The sequence below is a fragment of the Hetaerina americana genome, unplaced genomic scaffold (genome assembly GCF_022747635.1).
Source record: "Hetaerina americana unplaced genomic scaffold, ioHetAmer1.1.p SCAF_2, whole genome shotgun sequence".
NCBI classification, from domain to species: Eukaryota; Metazoa; Arthropoda; class Insecta; order Odonata; family Calopterygidae; genus Hetaerina; species Hetaerina americana.
Genome location: NW_027286763.1, coordinates 107,932,042 through 107,952,939, shown reverse-complemented (window position 1 = coordinate 107,952,939; position 20,898 = coordinate 107,932,042). Strand labels below are relative to the sequence as shown.

The window sequence follows — 20,898 nt, the reverse complement described above, 5'->3', positions numbered from 1 at the left end:
CACCAAGTAAAAAACTACATATGCAGACCCTTTCTCTGGACCAACATGAGAGATTCCACCAGACTTGCTTTTTTAATTTTTATATGGGGAGAGAAACTTTCCTTCACAATATGGGATGGTAATAAATCATAAGAAGATAATTGGTAGATATACCATGAGATATTTTCACTTGCATAATTTCACAAGAATAATGTGACCTTGCTGATTGGATGAAGGTCCTAGGTGAAGAAATCTTCTTGCTCTCAGAATATAGGATGGATTGGAAAATGGAAAACCTAGAGCTTTGTCATGAATAATCACATGGCATTGATAGCATTTTACAGCAGTAACAAGCCTCCAAGTAATGTTCCCATCTAACCAATTTCTTGGTGAGGTCTAGTGATCTCAAGCATATCCTAACCATTTCTTAGTGTACAGAAACTCATCTTTTCAATTGATTTACACATCACAGGTATTTTTTGGTTTGCCTGAGGGTTTATTTATGTGAGACTTTGGACCTTCCATGCAAAGACAGATATATTTCTTCAGTGAAAATTGTTTGTGAATTCCTATTAATTCTCAAAGGAACATTGTACTTCCTAGTACAAAACACCCGGAGTAGGGTGTAAACCAGAGAACCATTTTTCCAGTCCATATTAAAGTATGTCCCTTCAACAAGTTAGCTGTAGGTTTTCTTAGACCTTTTAGTTCAAGCTAAATACATCACAACATAAGTTTAAATGAAATTCATAGTATAATTCCTTGCCAAATATTGTACCATTCATGATTGCGATTAAAAATTACTGTATGATTGATGTATATCAATTCACTTGTCTCTTGGTAAAATCTTCAATAAGTCTTGTTTCCATTAACAGTTTTAAAATATGACATCATTGGTAAGATATCTTGTGTATACCAAAATTCATTTAACATAATAGCGATGAGCATATTATTAATATCCTAAAACTGTAATTAAATAGGATACAGAGTTTGAACATGGCCTATGAAGCCTCATGGTTGATTCATGAATAGAAAATCCAAAAAGTATAACATTACTAAAAATCAATGCCAGAGTTAATGAGTTTGAATTGAAGCTTTTTCATTTTAATGTTTACATTTAATTTCAAGGAATAAAACAGTTTCTGTTAAAATAATTTGTACCATGATATATAAATTCACTCAGAGCTTTATTATACATCATGTTTTATTTGAAAAATATACATAAAACAGGAGAATACTTGATCAGAATAATTTTGATTTTTTACCAAATTGTAATAAATGATTAATTATGGCTTCAACATATTGTAATAGTTATTTGGAGGAGTGTTAAAATCAATCAATCCTCAGCACTCTAATGAACCTCGATTATATGTCACCTCAGCGTTCTTTGGACAATGGATGTGAGTGAAATTAGAGCACTTCAATTAGCTTTTACTTGTTTTCACATTTTTTTATGTTTAAAGAGGATGCTTTTACTTTTAAATGCTTTTAAACATATCACGCTTGTGGAGCCTTTCAATAATATGTGACAAAAATTGAATCTGCTGGTAGTGTTTATGAAAGAATGTATCAGAACATCTAAGATTTGCCTGATCTTTTCTCAGTGTGTCAACATATGTTCCTTTAAATGACTACTTTGTGTGAATGCTTCAGAACATATAAAACATTTGTATAATCTCTGAAAAGTATGTGTCAGCAAGTGTTTATTAAGATTTCCTTTCTGAGTAAATGCCTTGGAACATATCTTACATTTGTATGATCGCTCACCAGTGTGTGTTAGCAAGTGCTTCTTCATATTACTATTCAAACTAAATGCTTTTGAGCATATTGCACATTTAAATGGCCTATCACCAGTGTGTGCAAACATGTGCCTCTGTAGAAGAGCATTTTGAGAAAACCCTCTTGAACATATCGCACACCTGTGTCTCTTTTCACCAGTGTGTGTCATCATGTGCTGTCTTAGGTTTTCCTTTAATGAGAATGATTTTGAGCATATCTCACATTTAAATGATCTCTCACCAGTGTGTGTCAGCAAGTGCCTCTTTAGATTACTCTTTAGACTAAATGCTTTCAAGCACATCTCACACTGGTGGTTCCTTTCTCCAGTGTGTGACAACATGTGTCTCTTTAGCCTACTATTAAGAGTAAATACTTTTGAGCATATCTCACACTTTTTTTGCCCCTCTTCAGTGTGTTTTGACCTGTGGATTTTGAGTTTACCCATACATAGGCAGTTTCTGGAGCACTGTTGGCATTGGTGCTTCTTATCCAGAGCATGCACCAATTTGATATGCCTTGCAAGGTCAATTTTTCCCTCAAATACCTCTGAGCAAACATCACATCTGAATTGCATCACCTTGCTAAGGTGCACATGCATTATGTGATCTTTGAGAAGGCCACTTTGTTCAAATACCTTGTAGCAAATTTGACAAGCATGCAGGAGAGTTCCTGCAGCATCATTCCCTGTACCATCTTGTTTCTGGCCATAATCTGATCAGTTTGAAGAATAAGAAAAACAATATTAGCAATGAATAGTAATTTCCTGCAATAAAAAAATTTGTTTTCACCAGTTTGCAAACACACATTTATGTACATAAACAACTATATAGGTATATTTGTTCAAATGCAATCATATATGCTTGCATGTCTGTAACATTTACAAACAAATATGTAATTTATTCTTGCATGCACATTCATCTGTCTGTGCTTGTGTCCTGCCAACTTTATTCATTATGCTAAAATCTCAGAAACAAAGCATCCATCATTGCCTAATGCTGATCTCCAATAATTACATCCATTAGTTTTTCCCAGTCTGCCAAATATATTCATACTTAAAACAAACATGTGTGATGTTCTTAGCATTTTAAGAGTTCTTAGCTTCTGGATAAAACTTATTAAGAATGACACACAGTGCTTTTTTAAATGAAATCATGATTTGAAATTTAATAAGAAATGGATACATCTAAAATGCTGATGATTTATCTGAGCAGATACTTTTTACTCCATTAAATGATTTTATTAAAATGATATCAAAGGATTAGTTTCTAATAATTTAGAAATTATTTAATCCCATTGATAATTAAAAACTTATATCACCAATCAATTAAAAAATATTACCCCTGCAAAAAATATTACCATATTGTTGACAATGCCAATCATGTATTTTACCCAGCATATACACCCAATGAGCACCTTATTGTTGACTTAAAATAAGTGGGCACTAAAAATAACTTACAGCTTTTTCACTATCTGTCCAACTAATATGGAATAAAAATTTTGATGTTATGGCACTTGATAATAAATTAATGTTTGCATTTTTACTGCTATTGTTGAGCAAGCAATAAGGAATATAGCAGAGACTTGCAATAAAATGAGCAAAGTTTTGTGGTTGTAAATGAACTCATTAATAAAGTAAATTATCTAATAAAATTGCTCCATCTTATGTTGCATTACCTTTTAACAAGTATTGGCTTGGCAGGTAAACTTTTCAAAACAAATATAATTTTGACATGGACTTAAAGAAGGAATAAAAAGAACAAATTGTAAGCTTTTAGAAATCATTAGCTCACAGGAAAAGAAATGTTCACTTAAAGAAAAATATTATTTTCTAAGGAAATTAAAAAATGACCGAAATGTCATGCTACTGTTTCAACCTAACACACAAAATAAATCAATAACAATGCACATGATATAACTAAAAAAAAGTGGGATTAGGATTAGGAAAATAACAGCATGCAGTGGTAAACATTAAGTAATGCAATTCATTAGTTTTGGCTATGGCATATTCTTTTGGGCTTCCACAAGATTTTATTTACAAATAATTATAGTTTTCTTTATGTTGGTAATGGAAATTTAATATATTTCTTGGCTAAAACAATAATTTACTTTTTAGAAAATTATTTTTCTAACTGGGTTGCTGTATAAATGATATAATCCTTCATTAAATGTAGCAGAATAAAATTAATAACAATTAATTCTTTTTTGTTGAAAAAACAATAACCAAACAAGTAAGCACCATCTAATTTTAATGGCACCATGACAGTTAACCACCAACACCTTAATACCAGAAAGTATCAAAAGTGAAAGCATAGCAGTCCTGGGCTCTCCTTACCATGCACATGCAAAACTTTCTTTCTCACGCCTCCTTCATCTTGTGCCATGCTAGCATCACACTGTTCCTTATTGTATACTTCTGCAGCAGAAGACAAATGTAATTCTACATATTTGGAATAATCCTGCAAGATCAAAGACAAACATTACAGGATTTTGTAAGGTGTACTCATGCAAAACACTAACAAAATGCCCCAAAATTATCACACTTTAAATGAAAAATTGTACTAAGCTGTACATTTTATATTTCAATTTAAAATATCAATTTAAGCATACACTTAATTTAAACATACTGATTTCTTCATCAAAAATTTTACCTGCATTAAATGAACCTTTTAACAACCAGGACTTGAACATTCAATCTTTAAACTAGCAGATCCTTGAACCACTTGAGCTATCATGAAGACAAAATTTAGAATGAAATCTGTGGAGACCTTATGAAATAAAGTGCCCTGATTCTTAGGCCAAGAGATGACATGTCAGAAGGCTTCTTCACTAACTATAGGTGAAATAGATGCCTGTAGTCAAAGTGCACATGACAAATTACACTAATGATAAGAATATGCATACTTACCAAATTCCCTGATTCTTTATTATCGGACCAATGACTGCAACCTTGCTGCATTGATGGCACCAATGACGAATCAATATCCCTTATGAGAGAAGCTGAGCATTCACTGGCCGTGTCAACCTCCTTTTTGACAATGATCATGTCATCTCTGATATCTCCAGTACTCTCAATAATGTCACCGGTGATTGTATAGTCATCAATCTCTTTCTTGATCTCACTGGGAGACTATTGCAAAGCATACATGCATGGAAACTTAATGATATCATTTCATTAAATTTTTAAAATGAGGGCATCAACACAAAACCTTCAGGTTAATCTGCTTTGCATAATTCTAGCAGGAGAACAATGCAGGAGTTTATTCAAACAATTAGTTATATATTCAAAAATTGGAAATTAAATTTCTTTTATCAACTATTCATAAAAGGGTTTATATATTATTAGACAGTTTATATATTATTGTTCCTAAAGTAATACAATTGAACTTTTTTCTCATTTCACTCCTATTGATTGGAGAGGTAAGAAATTACTAAGAGTTGATGAAGACACTAAGCTTTGCAAAAAAAACCACTCTCCAAGATAATGAAATTGTAGGATCTTAGTTATTGTAAATCACTATTACCAATTGTATCACGAAGAAATGGAATTAACAATCTAGCAGCCTTACGCAATTAATTACTAAGTTTTCTACTTTACTGAAAAATCTCTTGAAAAGACAAAGAAAATGATTTGTGAGGCTTACAGGGACTCTGCTCTGTTTTACTTACAAGTTTTGAGGTGATTAGAGGCCTTAATAAGGAGGGCCAGAAGAGGTTCAAGATGAATACAAAAATGTCTTTTTTTGACAGTAAAGGAGTGAGTTGAGAAACACTCGCAAAAATGCACTACTCTAGAAGCATGCCTTTTTAATTGCATTCTATTTTATACATATATGCTACTGTTACAATTATTTCATACATAAACATATATATGTGTGTGTGTGTATGTATGTGTATATATATTATTATTATTAGGTAATCTACTGGTTAAGGTAGGTTTTTGGAGGGACATAATTACTAATTAAATAATTTGTGACCCCTAGCAAAACACAACATCCTACTCTACATCAGGTCTCTCTTCAGCTCTGAGTACTTTCTTCCTCCCTTCATCCCGTCTAACATCCTTATCCTGTTCCTTTCCTTTCCTCATTTGTCCAACATTCTCCCCTCAATCAGTCTTCAACATCCCCCTGCCGGTCAATACCCCCTTCAGCCACTTTTCCTGCCTCCATAGGATTACTCCCAACAAACCCCTCTCCTCTCCCACTATACCAAGTACTTCCTCGTTTGTTTTCTTCTCTGTCCATTTCACCTTCTCCATTCTTCTCCACACCCATATTTCAAAAGCCTCCAGTCTACGTTTATCCTCCTGCTTCAATGACCACGTTTCCGCACCATATATAGCTATGCTCCATATCAAAGTTTACATGAGTCTTTTCTTAACATCCTTACTCAACGTCCCTGTCATCAACTCTCTCCTCTTTGTGAAAGCCTCTTTGCCTAGTGCAATTCTTCTCCTTACGTCCTTACTACTTTGACCGTGTTGGTCCAAAACACTACCGAGATACGTAAACTGTTCTACCTGCTCTAGTTTTTGCCCTCCTATTCTAATGTTAAGCTTAGCCTTTTTCTTTCTAGAAAATCGCATAACCTTTGTTTTATTAATATTGATTCTCATCCCATACCTGTCACACTGAATTTCCAATTCACTAAGCAATGCTTGCAGCCCCTTGGCTGACTGACAAACTAAGCTTGGTCATTGGCGAACCTAACTGATTTTACGAATTCCCCGCCCACTTTCATTCCTACCTCCAGTTCTTCCCATGCCTCTTTAATCATTTCCTCTGCACACAGGTTGAACAACAGCGGTGATAATGGGCAACCCTGCCTTACACCTTTTCCTAACACTCCCCAACCGGACTCCCCGTTTCCCACTCGCACCTGAGCAGTCTGAGTCATGTACAGGTTGCGGCTTAGCCTCCTTTCCCTCCAATCTATTCCTATTTTCTGCAATATACTCATTAGTTTTTCCCAATTCACTCTATCAAATGCTTTTTTGAAATCTACGAAACAGGCAAAGACCTCCTGTTTGTGTTCTATATTCCTCTCAATTAATAATCTCATTACTGCAATGGCATCTTGCGTACCTCTTCCCTTCCTAAACCCAAACTGATCATCCCCTAAGTAATCATTTGCCCTACTCTCTATCCTTTTGTTTATGATCCCAAGAACAACTTTTGCTGTGTGGGATATCAAACTTATTGTCCTATAGTCCTCATATGATGTAGCCTTTACCTTTTTTGGAATAGGAACTAAAACTGATCTCAAAAAGTCTTCCGGCCATATTCCTTCCTCATAAACACTATGGATCATTAATAAATAGATAAAGAACGTACTACGGCCGAGTGCATGGAAAGAATGGATCAGCCCATATAGCCTCTTCCTCCTACATTTTCCTAAACATTTCAATAGTTCCGCAGGAATGTTATCCACCCCGACGGCCTTATTTAGTTTCATCTCCCTTAATGCCCTTTCTATCTCATTGTCTATTATGCCTGGACCTAAGCTATCTTCCTCTACGTCATGTTCCTTTTCAATGCCTAACTTTGTTGGTCTAAGCTCTTTACTATACAGTTCTTCTATATATTCCTTCCATCTCTCTTGGATCTTTCCTGTGTCAACTATTACCCTACCCACCTTATCTCTCACTGCTATCATTGATCTCCCTTTCTTACTTCCCGATAAAGATTTAACTTTGCTGTACAGCGCACCGATTTCACCCTTCCTCTGCAGACTTTCCATATACTCACACTGCATCTTCCATCATGCTTCTTTTGCTTTATTTGTTGCCCGCCTCAATTTATTGTTTAATTCTTTGCACTTCATTTTGCCTAATTCTGTATTTACATTTTTCCATTTTCGCTGCTCATCCATCTTTGTAATCATCTTATCCGTGATCCATGGTTTCCTAGTCCTTTTAGCGTTGACGGTTCCTGTGTGTGTGTGTGTGTGTGTGTGTATATATATATATATATACATACATATTTATATTTACCCACACACCATTTCATGTGTACCATATAAGTGCAAGTTTTGGTAGGGACATTAAATGAATTCTGAAGCATTACTAAACCCTGTGAACCAAGAAATAAAATCTCACACCATTTATACACCTTAATAATCAACTTTGGATAAATTATCGGTATTGATTACAGTGCAAAATTGCAAAATAACTACCCAATTTACTCACCTCAATCACCAATTCATTAAAATTATTATCAGATGTAAAATGTAGCTGACTGCCAGCTTTATTAGTGTCCTGCATCTGCAACATTGCTTTATGCACTGAAGGACTGACAGCTTCTGCGGCAGTACTCAATGCCCAATTTTTGCTCAATGTTCCTTCAACAAAGTTGTCTCCAGCACTTTCTGCACCCTTATTGTCATTGTTCAGGACATCACTCCCCTCCTTTTAAGTGATAAGCACAGGAATTTAAGCAGGTCAGTTTCATGGATGATGATAAGGTTCATCAAATACTATGCCCATCATGTGATATTCACCCATTAGCAGGGTATTAATAAGGGGAGAATGGCAGATCAATTTCCTGTGCCACCTATGGTAAAATGGCAGAGCATTAATTTAATGTCTATTATGGCATGCCAGGTAATCAAACACTTGACTACCTTTTCCCTATTTTTAAATCACTTGCAGATAGGAAAGAAACATTAAGAATGAATAACAGTGAATTAAACTTCAAATAATTTATTGCAAAAACCTTTGATATGAAGGTATGGAGCCTTAGATGGAGCCTGGCACTAAAAAAATACAGAGCACCTAAACCCTGAATACTAATGGCACCATATGTTGGGATGACCATGATATTGATAAAAATTCCTATAAAAGCATAATATTTCATATTAATGTTGGCAGAACCATAGTACCCTTAGCCCCAGTGAGTGATAAGATATTATTGGTAGATAGATAGAGGTCTTTATTTGGGCAACATTGAGACAAGGTCCTTCTTCCATGTATCCCACCATCGTATTCATACAAGGTTAGGCATAAAATTTATAATTACATGCATACATAAAAATAAATACATATGGACAGACACATTCATTATGCACATTGAGAGAAGTACACAGAGAATGGATACAGTTAATCATTGTTCAGGTATACACTCCACCAATATATCATAAGGAGGAAGGAGTCAAAAGGATACATCATTATTTAGAGGACAACATAGGGAACGTGTTCCAGTAGGTAAATATTTAGGATTTAGCGATAGGGGATTGGAATTCAATAAAAGGCAAAGGCAGTGATGGTGATGAGGTGGGGAACAATGGGTTTGGTACGAGGTATGACTGCAGGTAGAAAGCAATTGAGTTCTGCAGGGCATAGACAGGGTCATCACCAACACTTGGGTTAGGAACCACAAAAGCTGTATGTATACAGGAAAAATGATTCCAGGTGACTCAGAAAGGTATCATTTAGATAATAATTATTTTTAGGCACAGCTTTTGGAACAACAAGATTCATTTGCAATTTCCCAGGAGTAGATACAGAATCTGATTACAATTAAATATTCATGAACTCTAGGATGCAATTCAAAAAGGTAAGGCAGGGTCGGTGTATTATGAATTGGAACATAAGGTTATCATGAGTGAGGGAAAGGAGCTGGGGACCACCAAGGAAAAATTGAAATACATTCAAAAAGGAATTACAAAACCAACAAACAAAAATATCGGAACTTTTAATAACAAAAATAAAGAGGGAACCATGGATTTATTGATGAGTTAATTAGAAAGATAGACGAAACAAGGAAATGGAAGAATGCATAGAACGTTTTATAGAAGAAAGCACAATTGGTTAAATAATAAATCGAGATAAATAACATTAAGATAAAACGAATCATTGTGAAGACAAAGTGTGAGGATATGGATAGTCTAGAGTGAAAGGGTGAGATTGGTGCACTATACAGCGGGCCGACTGCATGCTTAATGACCAACGTATTTGGTGTGGTGCTGTTTTGGACAGAATTAATAAATGAAAGGCTAAAACCGACTTAGTAAGTAAGAATCAAAATTCATCGGATAAACTATTCATTACCAGAAATTTTATAATAAATGGTATCGTGATTTTTTCGTTCATTTTGGGAAGTAAAAGAAACTGCATGAAAAAAGCTTTTTAATAACACCCTCTCGTAACAAATCATCCGAGAAATTAAAATTTAATGTTTCAAATAAATAATTCTTCCCTTCCAGAAGATAGACCATATTCGCTAAATTTTTAAACAATTACATTTGATTTAACGATCGAACTGAAACGAAAATGGTTTTCCTGCAACTTCATCAAAGAAGATGCAACGAAATATTAATTTTTGACCAAATATGTCTTCGTTGCCAATATCGTTCAATTTAATAGATAAAACTGACCTTCTCTCGATTGGTTACCCAGTCTTTTGTTGCAGGATTGAACCCCTTTTGAATGCGATTATAGAAAACAGACAAACACTCGGCACATCGACGCTTAAACAGCCGGAATTCCGTAAGCTTCTCCATGCAGTTAGAACACACCAACCAGGGATAATTTGCATCTTCCACAACCTAATAAAATATTTCATCAACAGATAGTAACAATGAAATGCACAAAACTCCTTCTCCCCGAATAAGAATACACTTTTTGACAACAGTGTACGGAATATATAAACCAACTACTAAATCATTTAACCGAAGATTTCTTACAAACATAATTTAAAAAAACACGTCACACGGACAACTCTACTTACTTTAACACCTATTAAATCCTCTATAGTCTTTTCCAACATGATTCGTAGTGTCCTGTTTTCCCCGAAAACATTTATCAACAGTCCACGACTATTTAAACACAATCTGCAGACTTCAAATTCGGCTTTATCGCACATTATGAAGGTTTCAGAGTAATCTGAAAGATTTACTGGACAATCTAACTTGAAATAATAATGCAATACGTCACAATATATTCGAAATAGTATTCAAAGATATTAAAACAGCAGAAACCACAAGGTAAACAACTTAACAGCTGGGCAGTTGCATTTCGTCCTTCATCTGTTCCACTCATTTGAGAAGTTCTTTTGAATGGCAATGGTATCGATGGATATGGGAAGAGAGGATCTTAATCCGAATCACACATATTTCGGGCCAATTAGATGATGTCTAGTTATTTGGTGACGGAAAGCGAAAATGGACCACTTATGATATTTTCATTAGGTGATGAAGCTGGACAGGCTTTCTTTGATACTAAGAGGACATTGATAAAATAATGTTCGTCAATTTTCCATTCATTTATTCGAAATACCCGGGTCAAAGGATTCATAAAGGCCTTGTTTGCGATGTCAAAATGAAAGAATAAGCATAAACATAAGTAAGCATTAGTTGCTATGTGTTGTAGCTTTAGAGTAATATTAAAAGTTCTACTGTGCTGGGTTTCCATTCAGTTCCATAATTAATAAACGTCGAAATGATTCTTCGAGCGTTGATGCGGGCCAAATTGTTTAGAAGTCGATACTTGCCCTAAAATCTCTTTAAGCATCTTTGAAATGTTTAAAGGTAGCATTAATGATTAAAATATTAATAGGTAAGCTTATTCACCCTAGGCAGTGGACTTGCATAGCCTAATGTAATTGATGCACCATGTTAGGTCCCTATCACATATTGTCACGGTAATGAAAAGAATCTAATGAATATTTTAACCAACTGTTAGGCTTTCGTAAAAGAAAAGTGCATCAAACTTTAAAGGCATTTAAATAAACTTAGAAATCCTGGAATAAATTATAAAAAGTCTTCCTAAGATCATTTATTTGGATATCCGTATTTTCAATTTTAGCGCCCAAAATCAGTTTTCACACAGATAGCAGTCATAGCTCCAGATTAATTTATAAATTTTCCAAGTCCTACTGAGGTGTCATTCAATTTAATTCCTTCATGACGACATCCTTCTTGGAGAACTGAATCTTAGAGACGTAGGACCCGGACATTGACGAATTGAATCTTTTTTTATCCGTGTCAACTTAATATTAAACGATGCCTGTGATACTCCATCAGCTCATTAACATCTCAAAATAAGCTGCATGTAATTTTAGGCCTTTTAGTTACGTGGTACGTCTAATTATTCCGATACATGTGTTCATATATGTGACCCGGATTAAGATTCACTCTTTTCTTGTAAATCCATTGAATGTCAAGAAAAACTTCGGTAATAAAATGAAAAGATGAATAACGAAATGCAAGTGCCCAGCTGGGAAGGTGCTTATTTTGTATGCAAATGTTGTTTTAGTGACTTTGAATACTAATTAAAGTAAATTGTGAACATTGTTATCATACTTTTAACGTTAGGTTCCTCAGTAAATCATTTGGAGTACTTTCAAACGATCAGGATGTGCGATAAAGCTGAATTTAAACTCTGCAGATTGTGTTTAAACAGTCGCGGACTGTTGATGAATGTTTTTGGCGAGAACAGTAAATTACAATTCATGCTGGAAAAGACTATAGAGGATTTAATAGATGTTAAAGTAAGTAGAATTGTCCGTGTGACGTGTTTGTGCAAATTATGTTCGTAAGAAATCTTCGGTTAAATGATTTAGTAGTTGGTTTATATATTCCGTAGGCTGTTGCCAAAAAGTATATTCTTTTTCGAGGAAAAGGAATTTTGTGCATTTCATAGTTAATATCTGTTAATGAAATATTTTATTAGGTTGTGGAAGATGCAAATTATCCCTGGTTGGTGTGTTCTAACTGTATGGAAAAGCTTACGGAATTCCGGCTGTTTAAGCGTCGATGTGCCGAGTGTTTGTCTGTTTTCTATAATCGTATCCAAAAAGGGTGCAATTATGCAGCGAAAGACTGGATAACCAATCGAGAGAAGGTCAGTTATATCCATTAAATTTAAACATGTCAGTAGAGAAGACATATTTGGTAAAAATTTATATTTTGTGCCATATTCAGTGATTAATGGGTAAAAAACCATTTTCTCGTAACTACGATTATTATGATCAATCGTAGAGGTTAGCGAAAAGGCTCACTCTCCCAGAAGGGAAAATTGGATGAAGTTTAATTCTAGTTTAATTTATCGGAAAACGTATCACCCGAGATAATTTTTGTTTTAAACATTTTTGAAAATGCAGTTTCTTTTATTTTTCAGAGTTAACGGTAAAAATAACTTAGACGTTGAGCAAAAAATTGGCTATTTGAATGAATAATTTAGCCTACGATTTTCCCTACTTACTTCCTGACAGAGTTTTAAATCATTTATTTTATTCGCGCCACGTCTTCACAGTGGTTCTTTTAATGCAAATATTATTTAACCCAGTTTATTATTTAACTATTACAACTAACCGCTGTTGTTTTTCTAGTTCAATATTAACAAAAAACAACAGCGTTCTATTTCTGTGTCCCAAACATAACTAACTCTTAAATTGTAGACCATCATATGTAACCCCTTTTATGAATATTTGTTGCAAGGAATTCAATTACCCTTAGGTACAAGTGTCATATGAATTGTAAAATGAGGGAGTCCCTAATAGTTCTTGTGCCAGATTTATGTAAAACAGTCTAGACAGAAGGAATTGTTGCCCTGATGCTCTCAGTTTTGAAATGTTGACGATATTTAATTAGTTAAAATGATATATATTGCATTAGTTTCCCAGTGAAATCCAAAAAGAGTTTTCTGGCGACCGGATTGTCAGTGATGCTATTGACAAAAGGGATGTGGATGTCCTTGATGACAAGATCCGTGTCAAAGTGGAGATTGACGCTGGCAGTGGATGCTCTACTTCTCCGGTAAGGGATATTGATGCATCAATGCGGGAAGGTTGCAGTAATACGTCGGACAATGTAGAAGCCGGGAATTTGGTAAGTGCACGTACGTGGTCTAGTATAAAAGTAGTCCGCATTCCTGGGTAACAATGGATTTATTGATCACTTTACTTGTACAAATGCATAAAATATTTCCATAAACTCTCCCCCTGCATCAATACACTTGCAGAGGCGTCTCTGCCATGCCCTGAAGGCAAAATAAATTTCCTCTTGACAGGAATGTCTCTCTGGAGCATTAAAACATGCTTTTGGATAATTTCTACAGTCTCTCTATGCTTTCCTAGTGGTGCACGGGGCCAGGAAGTGTGTAATGATGAAAGATCTGTGGCCAAAGGAATTGTGTGTGGCAGGGGGCATTGTCATGATGGAGCTTGAATGTTTCATGTGCCGTGTTACAAAGTCGATGAACACACTTCACGAGGAGGCACGTATTTCCACTCAGGCCGTTGCAAACAAACTGGCAAATGGCTGCATTGGAAGGGCAGACCCCGACCACATTGTTCATTACTTCCATAATGGACCACGTGCTTCCTTCCTTCTTTCAGCCTGTCTGAAATCCCTATCTTTCTCATTTCTACCCATATTTCCTTGTTTTCCTTTATATTCTCCCATTAATATACTCTGCCCTGTGTAATAGATACGCAAACTGAGGCCATAAACACTTTATTTTGCAAAATTTAGGCTACACTGATTTTGTCCCCTTTAAAGTACTCTCCATTTGTTGTAATGCACTTATTCCGTCTTCTTTTCCGCTGCCTAAAGCACCATTGGAAGTCTTTGGCAGTTAGGCTTTTAGTTGTCTTGCCGTTTATTGCTTTATGGTGTCTTATTCTTTCCAGTGATGTTCACTAATCACATTTTTGCATTTTGAGAATATGAAAGAGTCACACAGGGCAAGTTCTGGCAAATAAAGAGGATGGTCAAGGATGGCAGTTGAATTTTTTGCCAGAAACTGGCAAACAATCAATGCTGAATGTACACAATTTTGGCATGCAGTTTTTTTAAAGCCAATTGTTCTGTAAAAAAAGTGTGCACTCTTAATTTTCCTTAATTCAGTTCATCAGCTATTATTCGGAAAGTTTTTCAACAATTGGTGAGGCTAAGGGACCACACCTTATCGAGGTTGTCATCAACACAGGTGGTTGAAGGTCATCCAAGCCCTTCATCATTGGTGACATCTTGTTGCCATCTTTATAATGCCTAGTCCAATTGAAAACACATTTTCTCCAGTGCATCATCACAGTAAACAGCTGTCAACGTTTCAGTAATTTTTCGATAATTTTTACCAATATTCACCAAAAACTTGATGTTGAGTCGTTGCTCTGTGATTTTATTTATTCTACTTTTTGACAAGCAGTAAAAAAAAGACAACAGAAAGTAACATATTTGGCACCATACCCGCCACTCGACGATCCACAAAGCACAGATGGCTCATTGGGTCTTGGGCAACTAGCGCGGCTAGTGGGTGGGGCTATAGTCCACATCATGGCTGCCAGATTGCACTAGTTGCATATAAATTGGGCAGACTACGTATATCACAGTCTCAAACATCCTACTGCCGATCAATATGATCTTAGCATCCATTTTTATTCTCTTCTGTCTCCATTGGAATTCTTCCAACAATCCCCTCCCTTCTCCCCAATTACAATGCCTTTTGCACTTTGTGGTTTATTTTCCTTTCATTTCACTACACCTTTAATGACCCAAATGGACTGCTGATCCTATTCTCCTGATTGTATTAGTTATTAAGAGAAGGTAAATATTTTTGTCAACCCAGGAAATTCTTTCACTTTATGAAGAGAAAGTTTTTTGATGATACATGCAGAAATATATTTTGTTTTAATATAGTAAATGCAAAAATTATTATTTGAGATTTAAATATGAATACAATTTTAAATTAAAGGTATGATAGTTGGGTAGACATTTGCTGAATTTTTGGCATCTATATTTTCTTTGTCTGTGACTTTCCAGGATCAATCGCAGGATGATGAATTACGCTTGTCCTTCAATGAGGAATTGGTCATTAAGGAGGAGTGGCACATTGACGTTCCTCAGGAGGAAGGATGCCTGGGAGGGGATGAATCGCAGTTGCAAGGTAAGGAGGGCTCAGGAGTCGACTACATTTTCATTTTGGCTACTTTATGAAGATATAGAATTGTTGATTATAACCATTTTAGTGCCACTGAAAATTAGGGGTAATAACTTTGTTAATTATTGTATTTTTTACTCAACTAAGTAAAATCGATTTTTGTTGATAATGTTCTGCTGTTGATTAAGCCACAAGAATATACACAAAATGAAATTGCAAGTACCTTGTTTTGGGGTAAATTCTAAATGCCATCTCAAAATGTGCGCACACACACACACACGCGCGCACACACACACACACATATATATATATTGTTATAACTATTATTAGGTAATCTAGTGGTTAAGGTAGGTTTTTGGATGGACACAGCTAATAAATAAATATTTTGTGACTCCTAACAAAACAAAATCCAGCATCCTACTCTATACCAGGTCCCTCTTCGTCTCTGAGTACTTTCTTCCTCCCTTCATCCCGTCCAACATCCCTATCCTGTTCCTTCCCTTTCCTCGTTTGCCCAACATTCTTCCCTATATTACAGTCTTCAACATCTCACTGCCGGTCAATACCCCTTTCATCCACTTTTCCTGCCTCCATAGGATTTCTCCAAACAAACCCCTCTCCTCACCTACTAAAGCTAGTACTTCCTCGTTTGTTTTAATTTTTTTCCATTTCACAAACTCGATCTTCACACTCATATTTCAAAAGCCTCTAATCTACATCTATTCTCCTGCTTCGGTGACCACATTAATGCACTGTACCTGGCTACCCTCCATATTAAAGTGTTTATACGTCTATTTTTAACATCCATATACAATTCTTCTATCCCTATTACTTGGATTCTGTTGATACGAAACACTTTACAGATTCCTAAACTGTTCTACCTGCTCCAGTTTTTGGCCCTGCATTTTAATGTTCAGCTTTACCTTTTTCTTTCTAGAAAAGCTCAAAAATTTCTTTTTATCGATATTGATTCTCATACAATATCTATCACACTGAGTTTACAATTTACTCAGCATTGCTTGTAATCCCTTGGCTGACTGATGTATTATACCTAGGTCATCAGCACACCTAATTAATTTTAAGAGTTATCCTCCTACTGTCATGCCTAACTCCAGTTCTTGCCATGACTCTGTAATTATATCCTCCACATATAGTTTGAACAGCACTGGTGGTAATGGGCAACCCTGCCTTACACCTGTATCGAACACTGCCCATTCGGACTCCCAATTTCCCACTCGCACCATAGCAGTCTGAGAGAAGTACAGGCTGCAGATTAGCCTCCTTTCCGTCCAATCTATTCCTATTTGCTGCAATGTAGTCATTAATTTTTCCCAATGCCCTCTATCAAATGCCTTTTCCAAATCTACCAAACAGGCAAATGTATCCTAGTTGTATTCTATATTCCTCTTGATTACTGATCTCATGAATGAAATGGCATCACGTGTGCCTCTCTCCTTCCTAAACACGAACTGATCATCCCCTACATAATCATTTGCCCTACTCTCTATCCTTTTGTTGATAATCTGGAGAACAACTTCAGCTGCATCAGATATAAAACTAATTGTTATGTTGTCCTCACTTGATGTAGCCTTTACATTTTTTGGAATAGGAACTAAGGCTGATCTCACCAAGTCTTCCCACCAGATTCCTTCCTCATAGATACTAAAAATCAGTCTCTCTTCCTTCTACATTTTCCTAAACATTTCAGTTGTTTCACTGGATTATTGTCTATACCCACGACCTTATTGGGTTTCATCTCCCTTAATGCCCTTTTTATCTCATGGTAGAGTATGTCTCAACCTGAGCCGTCTCCAACCATATCATGTTCCCTTTCTATGTCTAACCTTGTTTGCCAATATTCTCTACCAAAAAGTTTTTCTTTTTATGCCTTCCAACTGTCTTGAATCTTTTCTGCATTAACTATTATCTTAAACAACTGATCCTTAACTGTTAGCACAGATCTGCCCTTCTTACTTCCAGATTGTGATTTTTATATTGCTGTATAGTGCCCCAATTTCACCCTTCCTCAGCAAACTTTCCATATCTTTGGGCTGTCTCTTCCAGAATGCTTCTTTAGCTTTGTTTGTTGCCCATCTCAATTAATTTTTTAACTCTTTGTACTTCTTTTTGTCTATCTCTGTCTTTACATTCTGCCATTTTCTTCTCTCATCTAAATATCTAATCATTTCATCTGTCTTCCATGGTTTCCCTGTCCTTTTCCCATTAACCATTCCTATAGTTTTATTTAAATCTTTTAATATCCATTTGATTATGCATTTCCATTTTTCTTCCATTGTACCCATATCTTCATCATCCTCCATGATTTTCTCTACAGTCTGCTGGTACTCCTTCCTTGTCAATCCATTAAATGCTTCTGCATTCCATTTCCTAAACCGCTGCCCTTGCCTTATCTTTTTAGAATTGACTCGACACTTCATAACAACAAAATTGTGGTCAGAGTCTGCATCGGCTCCCAGGATGCTGTGCGAATGGATCTCACTGTTTCTGAATTTGTGCCTAACAAGAATATAATCTAAGTCATACCTTTCTGAGTCACCTAGCATTTTCTATGCATACCTATGCCTTTTGTGGTATCGAAACCATGAGTTTATAATGACTAACCCTTGTCTCCTACAAAACTCTATTGCTTTCTTCTCACAGTGATTTCATTTCATTCCTTGCAGTGTACCAAAACCGTACGCCCCCCTCTCATCACCATCTATTCCTTTGTCTATTATGGCATTCTAATCACTCATCACTATCAAATGTTTCCCTGCAGGAACAGACATGATTATGTCCTCTCACCAATTATATATCCTGTCAACTTCTTCCTCTATATGATTCCTCTTTGGCATGGATACCTGAACAATGACAAAGTTCTGCTTTTATCTCTAATAGTAATATTCTATCTGCTGCTTGCTCAATGTTAATTACGCTTCTTCCTACATCATTATTCAATATCATAGCAACCCAAAGCAAGGGTATGAAAATTCATAAACATGTATATATTATGTTTCCTTGAAAAATAACTGGGTCTAATTCCTTGAATGACAACCGTTTCAGATGTTAGCAAAGGACAAGATTGTGTTGGGAATACTCTGCGCACATGTCAAATTTGCAACAAGGGATTTGCACAAGAAGATATCCTCAAAGCACATGTGATGGATGTACACCATGTGAAGGCAGAAGAAATCGGAAGTGATGTTGATGCTGATTCTTTTGAGTGCACAAATGATGTTGAAGTAAATGCAATAACATACAAGTGTGCAATTTGTTTGAAAGCATTCTCGCAAAAGTACAAACTGAAGAGTCACACGTTGATACACACTGGTGACAGGCCTTATTATTGTGCGATATGTATGAAAGGTTTTCATCACAAACAACACATTGAGGGTCACATGTTAAAACATACCAGGAAAAGACCGTACAAGTGTGGTATATGTCCAAAGACGTTCATTCTCGAAGAACATCTTAGGGATCACATTCGTAGACATGTAGGGGAAAAATTGTACGTATGTGAGGTGTGTTCCAAAGCATTCACATGTCAACAACAGCTTATGGAGCACCGGTTGATGCACGATGGCACAAGGAGGCACAAGTGTGATATATGTTTGAAGGCATTCTTGCAAAAGGCACATCTTAAGAGGCATATGTTGGTACATTCTGGTGAAAGGCCTCTTAAATGCCAGGTATGTTTTAAAGGTTTTCTTCACAGGCAACACCTCGAGCGTCACATGTTGAGTCATACTGGGGAAAAGCCTTACAAATGCGAGGTGTGTTTAAAGGCGTTCAGTGTGAAACAATCCCTGAAAGTTCACATGTTGAGTCATACTGGTGAAAGGCCTCACAAATGTGAGGTGTGTCAAAAGACATTTGCCCTGAAACAATGCCTGAAAGTTCACATGTTAATCCATACTGGGGAGAAGCCGCACAAATGTGAGGTGTGTTCGAAGGCGTTTACACTTAAACAGCAGCTTACTGAGCACAGGTTGACGCACAGTGCTCCAAGGCCAGTCAAGTGTGAGGTATGTTCGAAACCATTCTCACAAAAGAGAACTCTTAAAAGGCACATGAAAATGCATATAGATATCAACAGGGAGCCAACTAACGACCATATGACCACCAATTCACATTCTGGGACAAACAGTGCCTCGGTGGCTATATCAATGTAGGACACTAGAATGCAGAGGAGTTTTTGATACCCTAATTCATGTATGTTTAAGGAATCATATCTAATTGGCAAAATTGATTAAATCATTTTTTATTTTACTGACCCTGTCTGTTCCAATTTGAATAAAAACGTGTTAAAAAATCCACATTTATCAGGTTGTTCTGTAATAATATTAAGCGCTACAATGTAAACTTTTTCATGTATATTCAGTGAATAAATATGAAAATAAATATATCCTGCAATAAGATACATTTCTCCTGCCTCCTTTGATTTTCTCTCAAAAATCCTCGCTCTCCTCCCTTCTTTGCATTACCTTGTTTGTTTTCCTTTCTGACTTCTCCTGCATCCTTATACACACTAACATTTCAAAAGGCTCCAATCAGCATCTATCATGCGTTGAGCAGCACGGGTGATAATGGGATACACCCCATGCCAGACTCCTCTCCCCAACACCACCCATTCAGACTCTCCATTCCCCACTTACACCTGATACCAGTCTGAAACATGTACAGGTTGCAGATTAGCCTCCTATCTCTCCAATCCATTTCTATTATCTACATTATGCTCATTAATTTTCCAAATCCACTCTATCAAACAACCTGTTGGACATCTATGGAACAGGCAAATACATCCTGATAGTATTCTTTTTTCCTCTCTAATGATGTTCTAATTGCTACCTTGGTTCTCTCCTTCCTAATCCCTAAGGTTGCAGGTTCGATTCCCGCCTAGGTGGATTTCCCTCCATCTACGGCTTGGTTGTAAGTGATTGTCTTCAATATAATGTCTGTAATGTAGGGTTAGGTGGAAGAAGGGGCTAATAGTCTCAACCTCGCCCAATTAAGTCAATAAATAAATAAATAGTGTGGCAGCGGGTGAACACGCACCAAATTAATTTTGACTCAAATATGATCCCTTATTGCTCGTGGAAAAAATGAGGTCACCGTGTGTGCAAAAATTGATTGGTTTGGAACATATAATCTTTAACTTAACCTTCACTCCATGTAAGATTCCCAGCCCAATGTTCTAATACTTTGGATATGGCACTTGGTTTATCAACGCTTATAAGTCTAGGTCCTTCACACTGCCCGCG

At 36.1% G+C, this 20,898-nt stretch overlaps 3 protein-coding genes across 3 annotated transcripts; 1 reads left to right on the top strand and 2 right to left on the bottom strand.

The window, feature by feature from the left end:
• Positions 1–1,149: 1,149 nt before the first annotated feature.
• Positions 1,150–4,209, bottom strand: LOC139687877 (zinc finger protein 431-like). Its single transcript, XM_071585213.1, has 2 exons — positions 4,091–4,209; positions 1,150–2,469 (listed from the first exon to the last, which is right to left on the bottom strand). Exons 1-2 carry the CDS (start codon positions 4,137–4,139, stop codon positions 1,580–1,582), a joined length of 939 nt encoding a protein of 312 aa, XP_071441314.1. The 5' UTR covers positions 4,140–4,209; the 3' UTR covers positions 1,150–1,579.
• A 359-nt stretch (positions 4,210–4,568) lies between these two features.
• LOC139688204 (uncharacterized) lies at positions 4,569–10,644 on the bottom strand. Its single transcript, XM_071585633.1, has 5 exons — positions 10,485–10,644; positions 10,132–10,302; positions 7,946–8,164; positions 4,664–4,885; positions 4,569–4,607 (listed from the first exon to the last, which is right to left on the bottom strand). Exons 1-5 carry the CDS (start codon positions 10,617–10,619, stop codon positions 4,569–4,571), a joined length of 786 nt encoding a protein of 261 aa, XP_071441734.1. The 5' UTR covers positions 10,620–10,644.
• A 1,315-nt stretch (positions 10,645–11,959) lies between these two features.
• Positions 11,960–19,983, top strand: LOC139687800 (zinc finger protein 723-like). The gene is made up of 6 exons (XM_071585108.1): positions 11,960–11,979; positions 12,070–12,245; positions 12,428–12,598; positions 13,372–13,584; positions 15,520–15,643; positions 18,701–19,983. Exons 2-6 carry the CDS (start codon positions 12,111–12,113, stop codon positions 19,807–19,809), a joined length of 1,752 nt encoding a protein of 583 aa, XP_071441209.1. The 5' UTR covers positions 11,960–11,979; positions 12,070–12,110; the 3' UTR covers positions 19,810–19,983.
• Positions 19,984–20,898: the final 915 nt, after the last annotated feature.